The 23,417-nt window shown below is 41.6% G+C and overlaps 1 protein-coding gene across 6 annotated transcripts in view; it reads left to right on the plus strand.

Annotated features, from left to right (window-relative positions):
- Nucleotides 1–23,417, plus strand: part of CHCHD7 (coiled-coil-helix-coiled-coil-helix domain containing 7) — a 321,467-nt gene that overhangs the window by 205,880 nt on the left and 92,170 nt on the right. For 2 of the 6 annotated variants that reach the window (XM_044065553.1, XM_044065555.1), the window contains exons 2-3: nucleotides 5,262–5,335; nucleotides 18,290–18,376. In XM_044065553.1, coding sequence (XP_043921488.1) covers nucleotides 5,282–5,335; nucleotides 18,290–18,376 — 141 coding nt within the window. In that variant the 5' untranslated portion in view covers nucleotides 5,262–5,281. The remainder of the gene's footprint in view (nucleotides 1–5,261; nucleotides 5,336–18,289; nucleotides 18,377–23,417) is intronic. The other 4 variants (XM_044065556.1, XM_044065558.1, XM_044065554.1 and 1 more) reach the window with 3 other exon arrangements.

The raw sequence follows: 23,417 nt of genomic DNA on the forward strand, positions 1-23,417 counted from the left end.
AATGACTCCAAACATTCCAAAGACATGCATCTGGAGCGTTTCTCCCCAGGCCTCCGCTGAAAACAGGCTCTGTGGAACCTAGTCGGACATTCCCGGTCAACAAATGTTAAATAAAAATAAAAATAAATAAATAAAATCATGCATATTATCCAGATACTCCCTTATTTTCTCTTTAGCACTCTGCAGTTGTGCATCTTCTTGTTCTGTGAAATTTTCCTTATTCTGCAGTACTTTAGCCTTTGTCAGACCCTCAAAATAATTTGTGCACTTCTTAATCTTATCTATTTTTCTTTTATTTTTACCGTTTTAAAACTCCACCTTAATTTTATCCCATTTATTAGCTATAACTTATGAAGGAGTTTCTGTCTTCCCTAATAAGTCTAATAATTTCCACTACCCATTCCTTAACTTCTCTTTTTAACAGATAAGTGGGAAAGCACCCGTGTCTCATTTTTACTTCATTCCCTTGCATTTTTATCTTGGTTGTTATTGGCGCATGATCTGAACTAATTATTGGATGTATGTCAAAGCTTTCAATTAAATACACGTGCACCTGTGAAATATAATTTTTGTCTAGTCTAGCCCACTTGTAATATATAAATTCTTTCAGAGATCCTTCTACTGAATTTACATCTTCTATCCCAAAATTTTCATAAATTTCTTCACATGTACACTCTTTTATATTTTCCCTTCTAGGTCTCCCATATACATCCTCACTGCTGCAAATTAAGTTCTAGTCCCTATGTATAAGTAATATTCAGTAGTAAAAGCTGATTATTTCACCCAAACTTTATACAGCTGTTTCCTGTTCTCTCCATTTGATCCTATGTCATATTTTTATAGAACTTTTTGTTTTAATGAAACATACACACAGAACACCACAAAGCATACTAACCTAAAACAAACACTAAAACTATGTAGATCTTCAAATAATGGAGTTTAACCCTCCTGATTAGAAGAACCTGTCTCAAATTGCACCCACAGGGACTACTAACCGAAAATTAAGGTTATCTATTCTAAGGCTCATATTACAGCCTGTTCTCCTACTTAAGCTAATTGTTGTCTGTTCTCGTCTCTTTATTCCCCTACCAGAAGTTAAAAACAGCTTGTATGGTTTAAGAAAGATTTAACTTATAGCCTTAAGAAAAAAAGTCTGCTGATCATCTTTAAGTAAAAATAGTTATACACTGCCCCAATAAATGCATTGAAATATTTAGGTAGCAGGGAAGCTGTTCTGACTTACTAGTGATTTCAAACTTTATTATTTTTCCTAAGCTACTTGCCCTTGTACCTTTTAATGTTATGTTTCTCTCAAACAGTGTCCAGAAGTCTCAAGATTTATTGCCATCACTTGTAGTGAGCTTGTCTCCATGGAAGCATAAGAAAAGAATGTACAGCTGCCCCTCAGCTGCAGGGTTCTTAATTCACACTTAACATTTATTTACTGAACAAAAATTGTATCATTTCATTCACAATGTTCTCTTATTTTTAAAATCCACTTACTAATATAAAAACTAATTATTAGTTTAAGCCAAGGGCATTAATCCAGACATTCACTTATGCAAAAGTAAGGGAAAACATCTCAGTTTTACATATTTTATAGTTAGTGCACATTTAGACCCCACCCCCCACCCCGTCAGCCAGAGATCACATCATATTAGCTTAAACATGCTTTTGTCCATCCATTCTTTTCTTTTTATATTTTGTCTGTTTCTTAAAACTAAAAAAGAAAAAAAGTACTTGTTTACTTTACTATCTTTATCACATACAGCAGTCACTGAAAATACTTTCCTAAATAACATGTAATTTATATCATGAAATGTTTTATACAAAAATCTGTTCAGAAAAAATTTGTTTTACTTTTTCCTCCTTTTAGTGTCCTTCCAAACATTAATCTCATGAAGTGTGGCTTATGCTTTTCAGTCCCCCAGAAGTTTAATACAGTCAGCAAAAGTCCAATCTTTCTCAGCCAGTTTTTCTTGTAAAGCCACATTACTCAAATGTGATTGATGCTTTATAATCTTGTATTTATTCACTAATTGCAGTATTGCTGGTCTTCTTCCTGTTAATCTGTTTTTTCCAACCTCAGACAAGTCCAAAGTACTTCTGATTCTTCTAGTCAAATCCTGTGCATTTTTCGCTGACAAAGTGTCTCTGAGCTTTACTGTATAAAAAAATTCCTCCTTAGCCTGTTCTGCATAAAAAAAAAAGACTTCGATCCACCAGGAAAAAAATATTCTGAAGACAGCTGGGTACAGTAGCTTGAATCTCACACCTGCCTCGTGTCATTCCATGATTGCTAAGATAAATTTGATTCTATTCTGCATAGTTTAGAGTAAATAATCATTTTCCACAAACACTGTACTGTCTCTGATTTGTAATAATTTGCACTCCTACTGCAGTTTTTTTTTGTCAGGATCAATTCTTCCTGCTGGTATGTTTGCATCCTTACCGATACAGGTTCTAGCTGATTTCTCATGGTCAGATTTAGAGCATACATCTGATGTGCCCTTTCAGTTAATAGATCCTGCTGTGGAATACCAGTCTAGTTGCTTATTTGTGCATTCATAAAATGAATACTCTACTTCTTCCTGTTTTTCTAATACATCAGAAAATCTCAGGTTTTGTCTGAGTGCTCTGTCCTCTTAACTGAACCATTTTTGAAACGGTTCTTTCTGAGCAGTCTTATACTCAAAAAAAAAAAAAAACAGGCTTAAGAAACATCAAAAAAATCAAACATTAATGTGCAAAGCTTTCAGGCATAACTCTTCATTGTAGATCTAGAAAAAAAGGGTTATGCCCGAAAGCTTTGCACATTACAGTTTTATTTTTTTGTTGTTTCTTAAGCCTGAGTTTTTTTTGCTTTGTTATGCTTCTTGTTGACTTACTTGTTGCTAAGTTAACCACAATATCTGATCCATTTTTTTGTTGTTTTTTAGTCTTGTACTCAACCAGCCTTTTCTTCATTTCTACCTCTGATTGTCGCAGTTTTATCAGGTCATCTGAATAGGTGTATAAAGCTTCTTCCATTTTTCTAGTCTTTTTTTTTTTTTGAGTTGATATATACTCCTTCAGTGTTTCACTTGAGCAAATTTGATTTATATTTTCCTCTAAATTACTGGAAGTCATCTCTACTTTTTGATTTTTCAATGATTTTTTGATGTTTTTTTCTCATCAGGGTTTTCTCATCACCCGTTTGTATCTGACTTTCTTTCAGGCTCTCTTAGTTTCTTCTTTGCTGGCATCCAGAAAGTGTAATTACTAGCCAGTAATTGCATTTTGCTAAAGCAGGCATTATTACGGACCCTTGTCTTTCAGTTTCTTTTTACACACAAGGACAGCAGAAATTAAGCTGTTGATTAGGGTGCAGCCATCTTTGAAGTCCCAAGCAAGTTCATCCTTTATTTCTAAGTTTGTGACAGTCTAATTTAAACCACTGTGAAAGTCTGCCATTTTTTACCACGTTTGCTGTAATTATGGACAATATCTTTTCTACTCTTTGAATTTCCACAAACAACATAGGTTTCATGTGTCCAAAACTATATCTTTTAACAAGAATGATCAGCTGTTTGGTTGCTTTGCCAAGTTATACGTGGATAAGGAAGTAAACCAAACGCACTGTTTCCAGTGTTTATCCAGCTGCATTGCTCTGTAGACTCTTCCTGATGCCTTATTGGGTGGTATTTGCATCTGCAGTTTGATCTTCCCTGCACAAACTGCTGAGATCATTGTAGGCTGGACATTGTTTCTCTTACAGCTGCTGTCAGAATTTGTTATTGTGAGAGCGGCCTCCTAGGAGGATTAGTAAGATACTGTTATCATGAAGGATACCAAAGATGGACCTCCTCTTATCAGGTACACTGGTTACAAGCTGTCTTTCTTACAGATCAATTGTGATTGTAAATCTGTGGAAACATAGCCTTCTTTCATCCTCCACTGTTTACTTTGTCTTCTGTGTCCTCTCCTTACATCTTTCTTTTCTTTTGTGAGGAGGAGGAGGAGGCTGTGTGATGCATAATAGGAAGGGAAAATATGTCAATAGTCCTAGATGCTGGGATCCATTCACCTCTAGTTTTTGTTACTTTCTAACTCAATAGGTTTATCTAGAAGAAGTATTAAAATATGCATGTTGCCATTGTGTTGTCCTGTTTTTTTTATGTATGTTTTCATGCATGTTATTTAAATGAATTTTCATTTTATGCACCTTAGTGCATGGAGTGCTCTGATTACACTCTGATGTTGGGGAAAGGCAAACTAATGAAGGTCCAGAATGGCGCACGACCCAATCTTAACAAATGTTAAGCACCCCCTGTGAAAGTGGTTAAGGTGGGGTCACACACTAGACAGTAAAATCTGCCTGTACTGACTAGCGAATGACAGTGGCAGAACAAAACATTTGTTTCTTCCTGCTGCCTGTATCCTAACATGAAAAAAAAAAACGTAGGAGTGGCTAGAGTAAATAGATTGTGCATTCACCTCAATAATCTGAAGAATGTGAATTATGAAACACAAATGTATGCCATTATTTAGTGACTTCAGTTCGAAAACCACATATTTTGTAAGGAACAGACCAAAAATATAAAGCAATAATCTGGATATCCTGTGAAAATCTAGACACTTGAGAGATATTCTGCCTGACAGCGCTCACTTTGAAAGCCAGGAAAACACTTATCAGTATTTCCCTGTAACTAATAATACTTGGAGCAGATAAAACTCCATGCACTACAAAGATTTATGATTGTCTTACAGTTCATAAACTATTATTATGTGTTCTCAACATCTATGCCAAGATTCACCTGTCTAGCTTCAACGTCAAGGTGAATTTCTTAGCAACCATGTCTGAAACATGTAATAAGCAGGTTATGATTGGCAATCCGATCATAATCTTATATATCAACTGGCTATTACCTTTTTTGCTGTTGTAACTTGGTTTTGCTGAAAAGCCTCATAGTTCAGTTCACCCTGTTGTGTAAAATAAAATAAATGTATATCAGAATAAACAGTTATCACATTTGTTTTTGGGACACTGTTCATATAACTGATTGTAAACTATACTTGACTGTAGCCACAGTTCCTGTCATTTGTGATTTTTGTCAGTGGTATTAGTACTGCAAACACTAAACTGTGGATGGGAGGTAGAGAAGGCACTTGTAAGGGTGGCTAGTTGTAAATTGTGCAGTTGTTCTACTTACCTTCTTTATTAAAAAAAAATATTGTGGGGAAATAAAGTAACATTTTATCCATTTTGGTCTATTCATCAGCAGATCGAAGACAGAAAAGGATGTCTAATAATATGAGGCATTCACGAAGTCGTGATAATAACCCATGTTTACAGGTAAGATACTTCAGTTAAAGGGGGTATTGTCGTGGTAGAATTGTGAAATACTTATGATTTGGTCTTCAAAAATTTTAGTGATGCTCAATGTGATTTGCAGAACAGTGACATTCCATTTTAAAGCAAAATGTTAGACTTGAGTTTATATCTAGTTACCTTGAGTAATCACATAACTTTCTTTTGCTTAAAATGTTCTTTAAAAAAAGAAAATAAATGTTGGCCTCAGTGGGCCTGTTGTTGGACAAAGAAATCTTGGACTGGAGCACAAACTTTATTGCCACTCTCTTTTTTTTCTTTTCCTCAGGCTTCTCTTTCCCCTCTTGCTCTGGCTGTATTTGGGTATGTGTTTGTGTGTGTTGTGTGGGTTTGTGGGTGTGTCTGCTTACCTATCTCTCTGTCTGACCGTAGAACCTTAGGTTAAATCATAGATCCAAGAAAGACACAACCTAAGTAAGTATGGACATAAAACAGAGGCACGTGAAACACCCTGACTGTAACTTAAAATTTCCCTTCCATTTGCTGTAAAATGCTTACAGTGTCTTATTTGTAAGTCATGCAGTTATCTGTGTCAGCAAGATTAAATTAATATCTAGTTGTTGTAACTTGTTAAAAAGTTTTTTTTGTATGACCCTATCAAAGGATGAAGCTCAGAGTAAATAAATTACATCACAGTACATCTTTTCATTTGAACTATTATTACAGATCATCACATCTCTGATGTTCATCGTGTTACCCTGCTGCAGTCATCACACTTGGGTTATCCTGTCGTCAGGCGGTCCCGCAGTCAGCCAGAATCCCAAAGTCTTGGTCCGGCGTCGGTTGCTGTCGCTTCTTCCCTGACGTCAGTGTGCCAGGGGTATATATATAATGCATCCGATGCCATTTTCTTCAGTCTTTCTTGTCGCGCGGTACCCGAAGCAGAAGCAGTCCGCAAGTGCCGGTCGGCCGACTCCTGAGATTTTCGAAGTCGAATTTCAGATCCGAAGTCTTCAATAAAGCTAAGTACCCCGTTGGGGAAACTTTTCTTGCCTCAGACCGATGTCAGAAAAAGTTAACAATTGTATTTCTTGTGGGAAGCAAATACCTCATAAGGATTTTCATTCTTACTGCATACCTTGCCTAGGCCCAGACCACGACGTCACTGGTTGTCGTTTTTGTGCTAGGTTTAATAAGCGCACTATAAAAAGACGCTTTGATTTTGCACGACACTACTTCGGTAGAAAATTTAACTACACTATGCCGTCGGAGCAACCGACTACCGGCGTGCACAAAAAATGCAAGGATAAGGACAGGCAGCCTAGACCCAAGCCAGACTCCGAGGCCTCGACTGGTCCGGTCTCCGGTTCACTGGTCTTCAGTGAGGCTCCGACGCAGCCCCTGACTACCGCAGATCTGGAACCCGGGACCGTTTCGGAACTTTTGGCAGAAAGTACTAGGCCGATGCAGCCATTTTGTTTAGCCCCTACCGATGACACTGCTGAAAAAGATGTCGGTGCTGCAGAAACATCTTCGGTTTCTGAAGGCGTCTTCAGACCAACGACGCTCACCATAAAAACGTATCCTAAGACTAAGACTCCTATTAAACCTAAAAAGACTGCACTTCAGTCCCCAGTTCAAGGCCTCATGCCTAAGAAACAGATGCTCAAAATGGCTGAAGATTTGATCTCTTTAATCAGGGGTTCCCAACCCCCACCCGACAAAAGGCCTAGACAAGAGGAAGATTATGCCTCCTCTGAATAAGTGTCTATTTCCTCAGGCTCCTCTGAGGACCAAGATTACTCCTTCTCCCCTTATGAAGATTCTGATGCTGAGGATTCTATTCCCTCAGCTTCTCCTCCTGAAGACTACTCCTTTGGGGAAAATTTACACACTATGAGGGAACATTTTCACTGGGAAGGTCAGGACTACTCTGACTTAAAGAAAAGGCTCAGAGAGTTTCTTTTACTCCCCCAGCACAGACCACTTGCCATCCCCCCAGTTTTAGACATTGTGGATGATGTTTACTGAGAATCCAGTTTGAACCCAGATTCTCTGCCTCCTGCTCCGGCCAAACCTGACAGATACTATAGAGTACCTGATTCCCACAAATTTCTTTATAAAAGCCCTGTTGCTGATCCAGAGACTATCTCCCAGGGTCCCAAAGGGGCTAAGGTTTCTAGGGCAAAAAATCCTGTACCCTCTGAAAGGGACTCCAGAGCACTAGACAGGTGGGGGAAAAAGGTTTACACCTCAGCCACTCTAGCTATGAGGGCACTAAATTGCCAATTTCACATGCTAAAATATCAGCAATTTCTTATGTCTCAGTTAAAACACAAAATGAGCACACTCCCTCAACAGTCTGAACTGAAAGAAATGCAGGATCTGTTGCATGCAACTGAACAGGTGGGCAAACATACTTTACAATGTGGGTTTGATTCTTTGGAGGCTTCCTGCAGAGCAGCTGTCACTGGGTCTGTTATACATAGGCATGCTTGGTTAAAGGAACAAACTCTGCCTGATTATGTTAAAGCAAAGCTTCTAGATGCTCCCTTACAGCAGGATGTTCTTTTTGGAGTTAAAGCAGAAGACGTCTTAAAGAAAATGGAGGATAAGGCAAAATCTATGCAGACAGTCAAAGATTTCCTACAGGTGCAGCCCCCTCGCTTCAGCAGAAATTGGCCAACAAAAAATTGGTCCTTTCCAGCTACTGACAGACCACAGAGGGGTAAATGCAGACGTCCAAGAGGCAGAGGACAACCACAAGCCCAGTACAAACCTCGCCAATGGGGCACTGCAACACAGAAGGGAGGAGAAGACAGGTCCCAAACTACCAGAAGGCAAACTCAATGACTTGCACCTCATCTGGCTAAGCAACACTCTCTTGGTAGCCCCCTTGGGAGGAAAACTTGCACTTTTTTCAGAAAACTGGCACATTGTCAGAAAGGACAAAAGGGTCCTAGACATAATTTCACGAGGATACAGATTCCATTTTCACACCTTGCCAATGAAAAGAGGAATGCCAAACCTGCCACAAAATCAATGGGCAGAGGCACAAAAACAAATTACAGCTCTCATGGACATGGGAGCCATTCAACCGGTACCTACTCGAGAGCAAGGCCAAGGATTTTACTCAAGACTCCTTCTAGTTCCCAGAAAGGACAATGCCTGGAGACCAATTCTGGACCTTTCAATTCTAAACACCTTCTTACAAGTACCAAAATTCAAGATGCTAACACTACAGCAGCTTCTTCCCATGTTGGGCAAGAAAGCATGGCTAGTAACGTTGGACCTCAAGGAGGCATACCTGCATGTCCCTATCAGACAAAGTTGTAGAAGATACCTCCGTTTCATTGCAGGTTCAACCCATTACCAATTCTCTACACTGCCCTTTGGCTTATCTACTGCGCCCAGGGTCTTCACAAAATGCCTGGCACCAGTAATTGCATACTGCAGACAAAGAGGAATTCAAATATACCCATACCTGGACGACTACCTCATCCAAGCAGAAAGCAAGGACATCCTCTTACAACATCTGGCTTTTGTAAAACATCTTCTAAGTTGCCTGGGGTACACAGTAAACGAAAAGAAATCAAAACTAGTACCCTCACAAAATATGACATTCCTGGGTGCCAGCTTGAATACAATGGCCCAGAAGGCTTATCTGACGCCAGACAAACAACTACAACTGACTCAATATTTCAAAACAATGGCAACAAAGACCCAACTACCTGCAAGAAAAATTCTGCAGGCCTTGGGCTTCATGGCATCTTGCATACTACTAATACCATTTGCAAAGCTGCATATGAGGAAATTACAGTGGTACCTAAAAAGCGTATGGTCTCAACACAGCCACAGCTTAGACACAATGATATCTCTCATTCCCTGCCTACAACAGGAGTTTCTATGGTGGTCACAGGCATGTCACCTCAACAAGAGTCAGCCTTTCACCTTGCCCCCAGCCAGGCAAACTATGACAACAGATGCATCGGACTACGCCTGGGGGGCACACATGGCAGGACAGTGCGTTCAAAGCGTACGGACTGCAGATCAAAGGAATCTGTACATCAATCAAAAAGAGATGCTAGCTGTACAGAATGCTCTGACAGCCTTCAAGAATCTATTACATCCAGGACAACTTACAATAAGGACGGACAACACCACAGTAATGTGGTACATAAACAAACAAGGGGGTACACACTCCTACCCTCTATGCAGGCAAGCAATGACCTTGTGGAACACAGCTCTGGCTTACCAAGTTCAGTTACAAGCTCAGTTTCTGCCAGGAAAAAAGAACACATTGGCAGACGACCTCAGCAGAAACATTATGGATCCCCACGAGTGGAAACTGGATCCACAAGTATTTGCAATGATAACTCAAACATGGGGCCTTCCAGACATAGACCTGTTTGCCAGTCCTCAAAACTATCAACTAACAAAATTTTGTACAAGGACACTTCACCATCAAGCTTGGAAAGTGGACGCACTCTCATTCAGTTGGAAAAACCTGACAGTATATGCCTTCCCTCCATTGCCTCTCCTCACAAAGGTGCTTCTGACAGTCAGAAAGGAGAGACCACGACTGATACTCATAGTCCCAGACTGGCCACGCCAGCACTGGTACCCACTATTGAGGAATATGGCCCAGGGCCCACCTTGGATTTTACCACAAATTGCCCATTTGCTCACACAGCAAAACAATCAGATTCTTCACAGCCAGCTCAAAACCTTAAATCTGGCTGCATGGCAAATCACCTAAGCATCCAGCCAGCTCCTCTTTCCCAAGCAGTTATGGATGTTATTCTGGAAGCTAGGAGGTCCAGCACCGGGAAGGCCTATTCGGACAAATGAAAAAGGTTTTGTGCCTGGAACCAAGCTAAAGGCCAAAACACACGTCAGCCTCACATGCCCCACATTCTACAGTATTTAACTGAGATGTTGCACAAAGGACTTTCTTTTTCTTCCATTAAAATCCATGCATCAGCTATTTCAGCCCACTACAACACGGATCCACCCTTATTTTCGCATCCACTTCTAAGGCAGTTCCTCAGAGGGGCAAAAAACAATAGGCCCCCCAGGAGAGCACCTATACCAACATGGGACCTCAATTTTGTTCTGGAAAAACTTACGCTACCTCCCTTTGAACCAGCTTTCTCTGCAGATCTACAGTTCCTATCATGGAAGACTACCCTGCTGCTAGCAATAACTTCAGCTAGAAGAGTCTCAGAGCTGCAGGCACTAATGGCAGTGGAACCTTTCCTCATTTTCCATCAAGACAGAGTTTCTCTACGATCTAATCCTTCCTTCATGCCTAAGGTGGTTTTCAGTGTGGCTTTAAATCAAACCATCCACTTACCCACCTTCTTCCCAAATCCACAGAACAAAGGAGAAAGACTCCTGTATTCCTTGGACATTCACAGGCAACTCCGTTACTACTTGGATAAAACTAAGGCTTTCAGAAAATCTGACCAGCTCTTTGTATCCTATGCTACAGCTTCACAAGGGAAGGCTATATCAAAACAAACCATTTCCAAATGGATAGGACATTGCATTCGTTTTTGCTATACCCATCATGGAAAACCAGTTCCTGCTACCATTAGGCCCCACTCTACCAGGGCAACAGCTACATCTACAGCCTTCCTCAGGGGGGTTCCACCCAAGGAGATTTTGGAAGCTGCAACTTGGGAGTTCAGTACACACCTTTACCAAACACTATCACTTACCACTTTACTCTAAGACTAGGGCTGGTTTCACCACTGCAGTTCTGCAGGTCCTTCTAGCCTCCTCTAACCCTCTATAACTCCTCCACCCATCCTTAGCTTTGGGATTCTTCCCAAGCGTGATGACTGCAGCAGGGTAACTCGATGAACATAGTACAGTTTTGTACCTACCATAAATGTAGATGTTCGAGTATACACCCTGCTGCAGTCCAGGTTACCCTCCCTCCATCCCCTCTGATCTAACTAGCTAAATCTCTACAATACCTTCCTGATGTATTTGCTTATAGCTGGAGGGATTTTGTGTTTGTGCAAAAATTACTTAATTTGGTACTAATTACTGACCACCTTTTTGGGGGCACCTGACATCTGGGGCAAGAAAAACTGAAGAAAATGGCGTCGGATGCATTATATATACCCCTGGCGCACTGACGTCAGGAAAGAAGCGACAGCAACCGACGCCGGACCAAGACTTTGGAATTCCGGCCGACTGCGGGACCGCCTGACGACAGGATAACCCAAGTGTGATGACTGCAGCAGGGTGTACACTCGAACATCTACATTTATGGTAGGTACAAAACTGTACTTTCTATCTCTAGAGTTATATCTCTGTTCTCAACATATGCATGCTGATGTATGGTTTCAAGTCCCAGCATTTGTAGTTCTGACAGTAATCTTCTCCATTATTTATCCACAACAAGAAAATAGACTTATGGAGGATCTGTATGTTTCTGTGTTTGTCCTCATCCCATTTCCCTTAAACAGGGGTTTAACAAGTGCATATCCCCATCTTGATGAATCTCTCCATACTTAAATCACCTAGTGAATAATGGATGTAATGTTTCAGTAAGTTCACATTAAAGTGTTCTCAGGTCAGTACTCTGAATTCTATCTCTTCCCCGTGCTTTGCTAGACTCCAGTTTGTATAGTACTTTTTCAGTATAATCTAATTTAATTTCAATTGCTAAAGTTATATAGATATTACTAGTACAAATTTCTTCTTCTTTTATGGAAATAAACTGTTTTGCATATGACTTAGTAGTGTATCTATCTGTTGTGTGTGTAAATCTTTGCAGAGTTTATTGATTTGTGGATCTTGTCTCCTAACACATATTCTGTAACTATAAATGGTTTCCTATTATGCGCAATATCTTTATTTGAATTGTCTTATGCGCAATATCTTTATTTGAATTTTCTTAAAATTTTTTCTGATCTTTTCTCACGCAATGTTTAATTTGTCTGTCCAGTTTGTTTATTTCAGTTTTGGAAGTTATAGTTCAACCTCATGTCCACTCTTATATTTTTTATCTCTCATTGTAATTAAGTATCTTGTCCTTATGGATCCTTATGTTAAGCATTTTTTGTTCCATTTCCTCTTCAAAACGTGTCACATTGTTTTCGACATCTTTCCCCTGACTGCATCATTCCATTTAGTTTTGCATCATGACTGTTGTGCTTCTATATAGCCTGTTAGTCATCTCCTGCACATTGGTTTATATTTCATTTTGGCAGAATTATCTATCAGTAGTTTTTAGCCTTTTTTAACGCCAAGATCACTGCACATCAGAGTTGATAAAACTTGACTTGAAGTGATAATCTTCTCCTTAGAAGCACAAACAGCATCCATTATATTCTGTTTCCTGGTAGGTTTGTTTCCAATCTGCAGCACTTGCTGTTCATGAAAGTACAGTTGTGTAGGATCTTACTATAACAGTAGATGTCCTACTTCTCACTGTTGCAGTATTCTTTACTCTTGTGATACCCTGCTGAGATGGGGGGGGGGGCAGTTATCACAAGTTATCTCACAGGATGGATCTTCTGACACAAGTCAAGGGATCTGTCATTCACCCCCACTTGTCTACACTTCAGCAAACACTTTGGGTGGTGGGGTTTTGATTCCTTTCAGGCACCAGTTTTCTGAGGACATGCTTCAGGTTTTGTAGGAAGCCAGAAAACCCAATACTAGTAAATCCTATGTGGCTAAATGGAAGGGATTTTCTATTTGGTGTCTCAAGCATGACCTGGACCCGTTTCTTGTGGGGGTCCCTACTTTCCTTTATTATTTGTGTGAATTGCTCAATGCTGCCGTGGCATATTACTCTGTTAAATTTTATTTGTCAGCGATTTCTGCCTATCTGCCTCTGAATCCATCTTTTGCTTTTAGTTTTGAAGTCAATTTCTGAAAGTTGTCCTTCTTATCAGATGTCCAAGAAAGCCTATTCCTTCACCTTGGGATCTTAATTTTTTTCTTGAAAAACTGACCGTGTCCCCTTTTGAGACTGTCTTTTCTTCTTCCCTGCAGCATTGTGCTTGGAAGACACTGTTGGTACTTCTGCAAAGAGGGTTTCTGAACACCAAGCTTTCTTGGCAGTTCCTCCTTTTTTTTCACAAGGGCAGGATGTCTCTTCATACCAGTCCTTCTTTTATGCCCAAGGTGGTGAGTGACGTTTTCATGAATCACTCCATACATCTTCCCTCTTTTTTTTCTGTATATATTTCTAGTGAGAAGGTACTACACACCTTGGTTTTAAATAGCTTTGATATTGTATGAATAAGACAAAATGAATCAGGAAATATGAGCAACATGTTTCTGTTCATGCCAGGAAATTGTATTTGGCTGTGTCTAAGTAAATCTCCTCCTGGATTTCTAAGGCCATTTCTTTTTGTTATTCTTTTCATAGCAAGCTGCTTTCATCTTCTGTTTATGCTCATTCTGCCAAGGCAGTAGTCTGTTCTGGTGCTCTTTTCAAGGGTCTGGATACTAGGTCCATGTTGGAAGCTGTTACCTGGTTTTCTGTCCACACTTTAACCAAATATTACATGTTGGATGTCATTTCAGGGACAGGGCAGGATTTGCCAGGGCTATCCCTCATGGGTTTGTGGATGGCTCTTTTCTGCCTTCCTCCTTCCATACTTTTGACTAGGTTTCTTCCTCTCCCAAAAGTAAAGATTTCTGAAACAGTGATAAGGAAGGACATAATACAGTTATGTATGATCTTAAGGTTCATAGGTTCATAGGCTGGTACTAGACTATTGACCCTAGGGTCTATACAAGCCTAGCCAAACAATTCCCCAGATATTTCTTCCCATAATATTTACTTCCCTGGACTCCTGTCTAGCAGGGTGACTGACGTGGTCCCCAGGGTAAATTTCCTATCTCCCATCCAATCCTCAAGGATCCTTTTGAAGAGGGCCAAGGAGGCACTCTGCTTGATATGTATGGGCAGTCTATTCCAGAGTATGGGGAGTCTCTGGGTCAGGAACCTATCCCTCCAGTATGTTTTGTTCATTGTGATGACAAGGTTTAGATCCCTGGAGCGTGTGGCTCTGAGGGATTGGGATTTCTTTAAGTGGACCATGTCCAACAGCTCAGGATTTGACATGGCCTTGTATGTTAAGCAGAGATTGCCTCTGAGTAGATGATATGCCACAGAGTATAGCTGGAGTTTTTTTAGATGGTCAGCATAGGGCATCTGCTTTAGGCCTATGATTCTTTTAGTGAGATATTTCTGCGGCCTTTCCAGCTGTTGCAGATGTCTTGTAAGGTACATACCAAACAGGGTATTTCTGCGGCCTTTCCAGCTGTTGCAGATATCTTGTGAGGTACATACCAAACAGGGTGTTGTACTCTATAATGGGTCTAATGAGTGATGAGTACAGTGGGACAGTGACCTCCTTTTTTCTGGACAAAAAGCCCTTAGTGATGAGGTGTGCCACATAGAAGGATTTCCTGACTGTTGTGGCGATGTGGTTATCGAAGGTGAGACCACTGTCCACTTGTGTCCCTATGTCTCTCATCACACTTTCAGTGTTTAGTGTACACCCACCTGTGTGGTAATTCATGGGTACATGTCTTTTCCCAAAGGGGATAACTATACATTTCTTGGCATTAAGCTTGAGCCCATGGCTCTGGCACCAAGCATCTGTTTCTGTAAGGCCCCTTTGTAGAATATCCACATCATTTGGTGATTCAATAATGGCTCCCAGTTTGCAGTCATCTGCAAACTTTGTTAGCCAGGGTCCCTTAGTGTTGGCCTGTACTTCAGAGAAGTAGTTGCCAAATAAGAGCGGTCCCAGGACTGAACCATGAGGTACTCCACTTGTCACTTGTCTGGAGCTGGATTTGGAGTCAGCTACTTTTACAGTATGGGTTCTGTCAGTAAACCAGTTTGCAACCCATCGAGTGACGTAGGGATTTATGCCCAGCTTAATAAGTTTATCTATGATTGCAGAGTGGGGGATGGTGTCAAAGGCCTTGACGAGGTCCAGATAGGCTGTGTGGACCAGCTTACCCTCGTCCACAGCTCTGGAGACTGATTCAAAGAAGTCAGTCAGGTTCAGGAGACAAGATCGTCCCTTCACGAACCCAAACTAGGTGGGGTCCAGTGTTTGAAGGTGGCCAATGTCTTTGTTTATAAGTTCCATGATAATGCGTTCCATGCCCTTACAGATCAGGCTCATCAGACTGATGGGACAGTAGTTCCTGAGATCCAAGGTGGATCCCCCCTTGTGGACTAGGATAACTGCAGCTGTCTGCCACACAGTGGGCACGAAGCCTGAGGTGAGGCTATGATTAAACATGACACTTGGGTGAGGTGCCAGTTCATTTTGTAGTTCATGTAGTACACAGTCCGGAATATCATCTGGTTCTCATGGATGCTGTATTCTTAGCTTTGGAGAGTGTGGTTTCTACCTGTGTGGCCGTGATTACCTGAATTTGGCAATCTTTTGATATTGAGATGGGCCATTTAGGGGGTGAAGTTGGCACTAAATCAAGCTGCCAGGATATTGGCAATATCCTTGGGATCAGTATATTTAATGCCATTTTGTTTTAGCTCAGAGCAGATCTGAGCATTGCCATTTAGATTCTTGACATAACTATAGAATGCCTTGTGGTTGTCTTTGGAGTCTTTGGCAATTTTATTTTCGTAACTAGCTTTGGAGGATTTTATGAGGGATCTCAGCTACTTACTGAGGCTGGTAAGGGAGTTTTTTGCATTATGGGATTTTCCTCTTTTCTGCAACAGTTTCTTTATGGTAGGGAACCACCAGATTGGCTTCCTTTTTTTGGAGGAGACTGTCTAGGTTCTATTTGGGATGGCACGATTCACGCATGAGTGGATGTGCTCGTACAGTGCCTTAGTGTAGGATTCAGCAGTCGAACTTTCAGCTCCCGTCTGCATGGGTGCCATGAAGTTTGTCACTTCTGACTTAAGTAGCATGAAGTTGGCTTTGGAGAAGTTTTTTACTGAGGTTTCCTTACTTGGGGGGGGGGGGGGATGTGGATGTCAAGGGTGATTTGCTTATGGTCAGACCTGACCAATGAGGGGTTAACCACTGGTGTGGAGCATCTATCTCCCATGTTGGTAACGACCAGGTCTAGGATATTGGAGTCCCTGGTGGGACAATGGATTAGTTGATCCAGGGCATTGGAATTTATGAATTCCAAGAACCGTTGGGAAAAGGTGTAGGTACCTGAGTAGTTTTCCCAGTTAATGGCAGGGTAGTTGAAATTACTCAGTATTAGGGAGTTTGGTTGTATCTTTTCCAGTATGTTTAGAAAGGTGTAGTGAGAATGTTAGGGAATGGTGGGGGATCTGTAGCAAGCTACAGTTTGGATTGCAGTCTTACCTAGTGTTAGTTTCTCCTGGAGAATTTCAGATGCATTGTGTTGAGCAACTAGCCTGGAGGTGTGAATATCCTTGGTGAATATGGACACTCCTCCATCTTTAGTGTTTTGATCTTGGTTTGGTGGCTGAACAATGTGGTAAGAGTTGTAGCCTGGTATTGCAGGGATGATCTCTGGAGTCTTGAACCAGGTCTCAGTTACTGCATAGATATCGATGTTCTCCATTTTTAGGAGTGCCTTGAGAGAGCGCATTTTGAGGTTTAGACTTCTAGCATTGAGTAGCATTACCTTCAGATTTTGCATGCTTGTATCTGTTGTGGTGTTGGTTTTGTCCTTTGAACCTTGCCTAAAAAAGGCACTATAAGGGTGGCAAGAGCTTTAGCCAGTAACCTGAATCCCAGGGGTGACAGGTGCAGACCATCTCTGGCAAAGCATCGTGGTTTGTCGATCATGTCGTCCCAGACAGATACTGGATCCCCTTTGAATGACACCAGAAGCTTAGCCAATTGTTGAAGTCAGTCATTTTGTCCTTATACTGTGGTATCATTCTGGACGAAGGCAGGATGCTACTCAGGGCTAGGGTCATAACTGCCTGGGCCACATGATCCAAGAGCTCTTCCATGTCTCTTTTCATGTAGTCCAGGGAGGTACGTAACAGTAGATGTCCTACTGTTATGGTAAGACAACAGTAGATATCCTTCTTATCTCTGCTGCAGTATTCTGCCCCTCCTTCCTGCCCCCTATTATTTTCTGTTGCCTTGCTTCTGGCAGAGGGGTCACTCTTCCATCCTTATCTCCTTCTGTTCCTTTTCTTAGATGGGCATGTTATTGCTTTCTCTGAGATTTCTCTGGTTCTCCTGGCACACCTCAGTTCCGAGGATTAGACATCTGTACCTTACATCTTGCACATAGGACATATGTCTAATGTATGATGCCTGGAAGGTGTAAAATCTTTGGAATACTGACTAAATATTAAGCTGTCCTCAGCAGGGTATCTTAAGAGTAAAGAGTTCTGCAACAGTGATGAGGAAGAATGTCATATGTTGTAAGCAATTTCCTTACTTATATTGCAGAATCAATATTATTCCATTTTGTTTCTGCTAAGTTTAAGTCCCCACCTATTATGGTTTTCCCTCCTGTGATTTATGCAAGAAATGTATGAATTCCTCTAGGTCATCAGTATTGACTTTGGTGGTCTTGTACACTCCAACAATTATAATCTCTTCCAGGGTTGTCTTTATTGTCACAGTTGCACCATCTACATTGTTGGTGTTGTCTGCAAAGGTGTAATAATCTAAAGTCTCATATCGATATTTAATCCCTTTCATAAAACATGCTGATTTTTGTTAAAATGTCTGTTGCAACAAAAAAATTATTCCCTAACAGAAATGGTTTCCAATCACTGTCTTTTAATCACATTTCACAAATAATAACTACATCTGTATTATGTGAATGTAGCAAATTTTCCATTAGAAAAAATAGTATTACTAATGTGTCTTGCATTGACAGCTAACACCGATAAATCAAAATTCTGCTGTATGTGAAATGTTAAATTTGTGAATTGGCAAAAATTCTGTCATGTTTGATAAATAATATATCTGCTGCAAAAATGTTCTTACCTTGTCTTTACAGGTAGACACCATCCTAACATACACATATGCCCAGGCTTGGGTGCTCTACATACTACCACTCTTTAAAATGGGCCATTTTTTCATGCAGGTATTTACCCAAAGAACATTTTCATTCACACTGACCTGACTCTCTTTTCTAAATGTGATTTATCAAAAATATGTCCTAGTACCAGACTAGCTTTTTTTTCATGTAGGCATTTATCAAAAAAAAATCTGTTAACTCACACTGAATCAGCTCTCCTTTCTATGTGATTGGACAAAAAAGTACCAACATCTCTACAAGGTAAATTAACTAAGAGGCCTGTATGTTAGTTATTAACATCAAGTGAATCCTTAAATATGACAAATTTTAATCATCATGAACAAAAACAGCTCCATACTTTCTTATATTAGGGCTTTCTATGATCCCACTGACACATTATTACTATGTTCAGATCTTTCTTCACTTGTAGTTTGTATTGGTCATATACTCTGCAGTATGCAGCCCATTCATCTGCTTTCTTCCAGGAACAGATAAGTATGCCATAAAGAAATTCTTTATCTTGGTTGATTGCTTTCTGTTGCTAATGCCTGATTCAGAGTACAGTTCAGAAGCATTATCTGTTGGAGTGAGTAAATTTTAGTTCATGGCAAGCAGATACTACATAAGGACTTCTGCATTAAGTTTCTTTTTTGCTTTGGCTTGGAACGTGATATGGACTCCTGTCTGCACTGTGCATAGCTCACCCAGAGAACAATATGACATCAAAAGTCTCTCCAGGAGTTCACAGCCAGAAAAGGTGTATGAGCCTGATTTCAGGCCACCGTAGCATTGTTCAAAGCCTTTGGGAGCTTTTCTTCAAAGAAAAAACTTACAGGGAGAAGTGTAAGGAAACTGAGGATCTGACTGACCAATTAGGGCTTTGAAGGTCCAGAGATTCTGTACAAACTTTTGCAGCCCCAGTGCAGAATCATTTTGGCTGTGGCATCTGACGCAACTGCTTCACAAGGGAGCATGCAGTCAATTTCTGATATGCCGTCCTGGACCAACATCTCCAAGGCCCTTTAAACAGCACATTACTGGATCCAGATATGGTGTCCCTGGACTCTGGTAGGTAAGCAGTTTCCACTCCTACCAGTAATTATATCCCAAATGACAAGGAGAGCAGAGCCTTTGATATGTTTAGAAGAAGAAAGTGTAAACAGCTGCCGTCCCCCATCTTCATGGTTTTAAACTGCAAGTCCCACAAGCTTTTTTATCAATAACCCCTGTTGGAGCAGATAAGGAACAAGACAAAGAGGATTCAAGATAGACCTGATGCAGGAGTTGCTAGACTTATGTGGTCTCTCTTACCAGGTAGCCAAGTAGTCTAAGAAATATAGCATCAATGCCATGGATGCAACTTGTGGGGCAGCAGTAATTAGGTCAGTTTTTAGAAGCCATTCCTGATTGAGGACATCATTCATTCCAGACACTGAAGTCTGAAGTACTAAATGCCCCTTTAAATAAGAATCTATGCTTCATACTATCTCTCAAGAAGTTCATAGGTTTATAGGTAGGTACTAGGCTATCGGCCCGAGGGCCTACATAAGCCTAGCCAACAAGGTTCCCTGGCTTACGCCACCCAAGAAAGTTATTTTCCTGTGCCACTGTCGAGCAGAGACACAGAAGTGATCCCCGGGGTGTATTTCCTATTTCCCATCCACTCATCAAGATTTTTCTTGAAGAGTGCTAATGAAGAACTTTGCTCGACATAGATGGGTAGCCTGTTCCAGAATATGGGAAGTCACTGGGACAGGAATCTATCCCTCCAGCATGTCCTGTTTATTGTGGTGACAAGGTTTAGGTCCCTGGAGCGTGTAGCTCGGAGGGATTGGAATTTCTTTAGTTGTAGCATGTCCAACAGCTCTTTGATTGACATAGCTTTATATGTTAGGCAAAGATCACCTCGGAGTAGGCAATATGCTACGGAGTAAAGCTGGAGTTTTTTGAGACGGTCAGTGTAGGGCATCTGTTTGAGGCAAGTAATCCTGTTTGTGAGGTACTTCTGTGGCCTTTCCAGCTGCTGCAGATGTCTTGTGAGGTACATTCCAAAAGGGGCGTTGTACTCTATAATGGGTTTAATGAGTGTCGAGTAGAGGGGAACAATGACCTCTTTTTTCTTGGATGAGAACCCTTTTATGATTAGGTGTGCCACTTAGAAGGACTTCCCGACTACTGTGGCGATGTGACTATCAAAGGACAGACTACTGTCCACCTGGGTCCCAAGGTCTCTTATCACACATTCGGTGTTAAGTAGACTGCTGTCTATGTAGTAGTTCATGGGTACAACGTTTTTACCAAAGGGGATGACAATGCACTTTTCGGCATTGAGCTTGAGGCCATGGCTCTGACACCAGCCATCTGTCTCAGCGAGGCCCTTCTGTAGGATTTCCACATCATTTGGGGACTTGACTATGGCTCCTAGTTTGCAGTCATCTGCGAACTTCGTTAGCCAGAGGCCTTCTGTGTTAGCCTGTACTTCAGAGAAGTAGATACCAAACAGGAGAGCTCCCAGAACTGAACCCTGTGGTACCAGTTGTCACTGGTTTGAGGTCAGATTTGGAGTGTGCAACTTTTACAGTGTGGGTTCTGTCAGTGAGCCAGTTGGCAACCCATCTTGTGATGTAGGGATTTATACCTAGTTTAGTGAGTTTAGCTATAATTCCAGAATGGTGGATGGTGTCAAAAATCTTTGCAAGGTCAAGATAGGCTGTGTGAAACACCTTACCCTCATCTACGGCTTTGGTGACTGCCTTAAAGAAGTCAATCAGGTTCAGGAGGCATGGTCTGCCTTTCACAGACCCGAACCGGGTGGGATCCAGAGTTTGGAGGTTACCAATGTCTTTGTTTATGAGTTCCATGATGATACGTTCCATGGCCTTGCAGACCAGGCTTGTCAGGCTAATAGGGCAATAGTTCCCAGGATCAGTGGTGGCTCCCCCTTTCTGGAGTGGGATAACTGTTGCTGTACGCCATTCAGATGGCACAAATGATGTGAGGCTATGATTGAACATGGTGCTTAGGTGGGGAGCCAGTTCGTTCTGACATTCATGTAACATGCAGCCTGGGATGTTGTCCAGTCCCATGGATGCTGGGTTTTTGGCTTTAGAGAGTGCAGCTTTTACCTGCGTAGTTGTGATTACAGGGACTCTGCATTCTTCCTGTATAGATATTGGCCCTTTACGGGGGGGGGGGGGGTAAAGTTAGCACTGAACCTATCTGTCAGGATGTTGGCAATATCAGTTGGTTCTGTAATATTTGTGCCGTTGTGCTGTAACTCAGAGCAGATCTGGGTGTTGCCGTTGCGATTTTTGACATAGCTATAGAATGCTTTGTGGTTGTCCTTAGAATCAGTGGTGATTTTGTTTTCATAGCTAGCTTTGGAGGATCTTATAAGGGATCTCAGCTTCTTACTGAGGCTGACCAGGGAGCGCCTCCACTCATGGGATTTTACTCTGTTTTGCAACAACTTTTTCCTTCTGTTGTACAGTGTGTTGATGGCAGGGGACCACCAGATTGGCTTCCTTTTTTTGCAGGATAGCGTCTTGGTTCTGTTTGGGATAGCACAATCCACGCACTCGTATAATTGCTTATAGAGTGCATTTGTGTAGGATTCAGCAGTCGTAACTGTACTGTCCGTCTTCATGGGTACCATGAAGTTCACCACTTCTGTCTTAAGCATGAAGTTGGCTTTGGAGAAATTTTTTACTGTGGTTTCCTTAATGGGGGGTGGGGGTGGGATGTGGATATCAAGGGTGATTAGCTTATGGTCGGATCGGACCAATGAGGAGTTGACTTCAGGTGTGGAACACCAGTCACTCATGTTGGTAATGACTAGGTCTAGGATGTTGTTGCCCCTGGTGGGGGTGTGAACAAGTTGATCCAGGGCATTGGAGTTTATGAATTCCAGAAAGCATTGTGTGAAAGAGTTGGTACACGAGTAGTTTTCCCAGTTAACGGTGGGGTAGTTGAAATAGCCCATTATTAGGGTGTTTGGTTGAACCCTAATATTTTCCAGTACATCAAGAAAAGAGGAGTGGCAATCCTGGGGCATGGTGGGGGATCTGTAGCAAGCTATAATTTGGATTGCAGTTTTGCCCAGAGTTAGTTGCACTTGGATAACCTCGGATGCATTATGCTGAGCAACTAGCCTGGAGGTGTGGATATCCTTAACGAATATGGACACACCTCCGCCTTTGGTGTTCTGGTCCAGGTTACATAGCCGAAAAGTGTGGTATGAATTATAGCCTGGTAGTGCAGGGGTGCTCTCTGGAGTCTTGAACCAGGTCTCAGTCACTGCACTGATATCAATGTTCTCCATTTTAAGGAGTGCCTCGAGTGAGTCCATTTTGAGATTTAGACTGCTAGCATTGAGTAGCATTACCCTCAGTTTTTGCTTGCCTGTTTCTGTTACGGTGGTGAATTTATCATTTGAGCCTTGCCTAAAAAAGGTATTATAGGGGCCAGTATCCGGAATCCCAGGGGCGACAGGTGCAGGCCATCTCTGGCAAAGCATCGTGGTCTGTCGACCATGTCATCCCAAGCAGACAGATACTGGATCCCCTTAGAATGACACCAGAAGCTTAGCCAATTGTTGAAGTCAATCATTTTGTCCTTGTACTGTGGTATCATTCTGGACGATGGCAGAATGCTACTCAGGGCTAGGGTCATACCTGTCTGGGCTACAAGGTCAGAGAGCACTTCCATGTCTCTTTTCATGTAGTTCAGGGACGTACATCTCAGGTTGTTCACACCAACATGGACAATGACAGAGTCATATTTGTACTTGTTGTGGAGTGACCCGAGTGTGTGGGTTATGTGGCGGATCCTGGCACCCGACAGGCAGCTGACAGTAACCTTCTCCTTGTTTAGCCTGGTGAGTGGGACATCAGTGTGCCTGACTATAGAGTCACCCATGACTAGTGTGTTGGATACGTTGTTTTGCCTTATTGGCTGTGGTTGAGTAGCACACGGAGTCTGTGGGCTATGTGTCATTTGGATTGTGTTGGGAGGGTGGAAGTTGCTTGCGTTTCTGCTTTGGAGGTCTCTGTTGCTTGGGCAGATTACTGTTGAGAGCCGCCACGGATGTTTTTGTGTTTCTATGTGT

The sequence above is a fragment of the Protopterus annectens genome, chromosome 3.part0, assembly GCF_019279795.1.
Source record: "Protopterus annectens isolate FY-2018-M chromosome 3.part0, PAN1.0, whole genome shotgun sequence".
Taxonomy (NCBI): Eukaryota; Metazoa; Chordata; order Ceratodontiformes; family Protopteridae; genus Protopterus; species Protopterus annectens.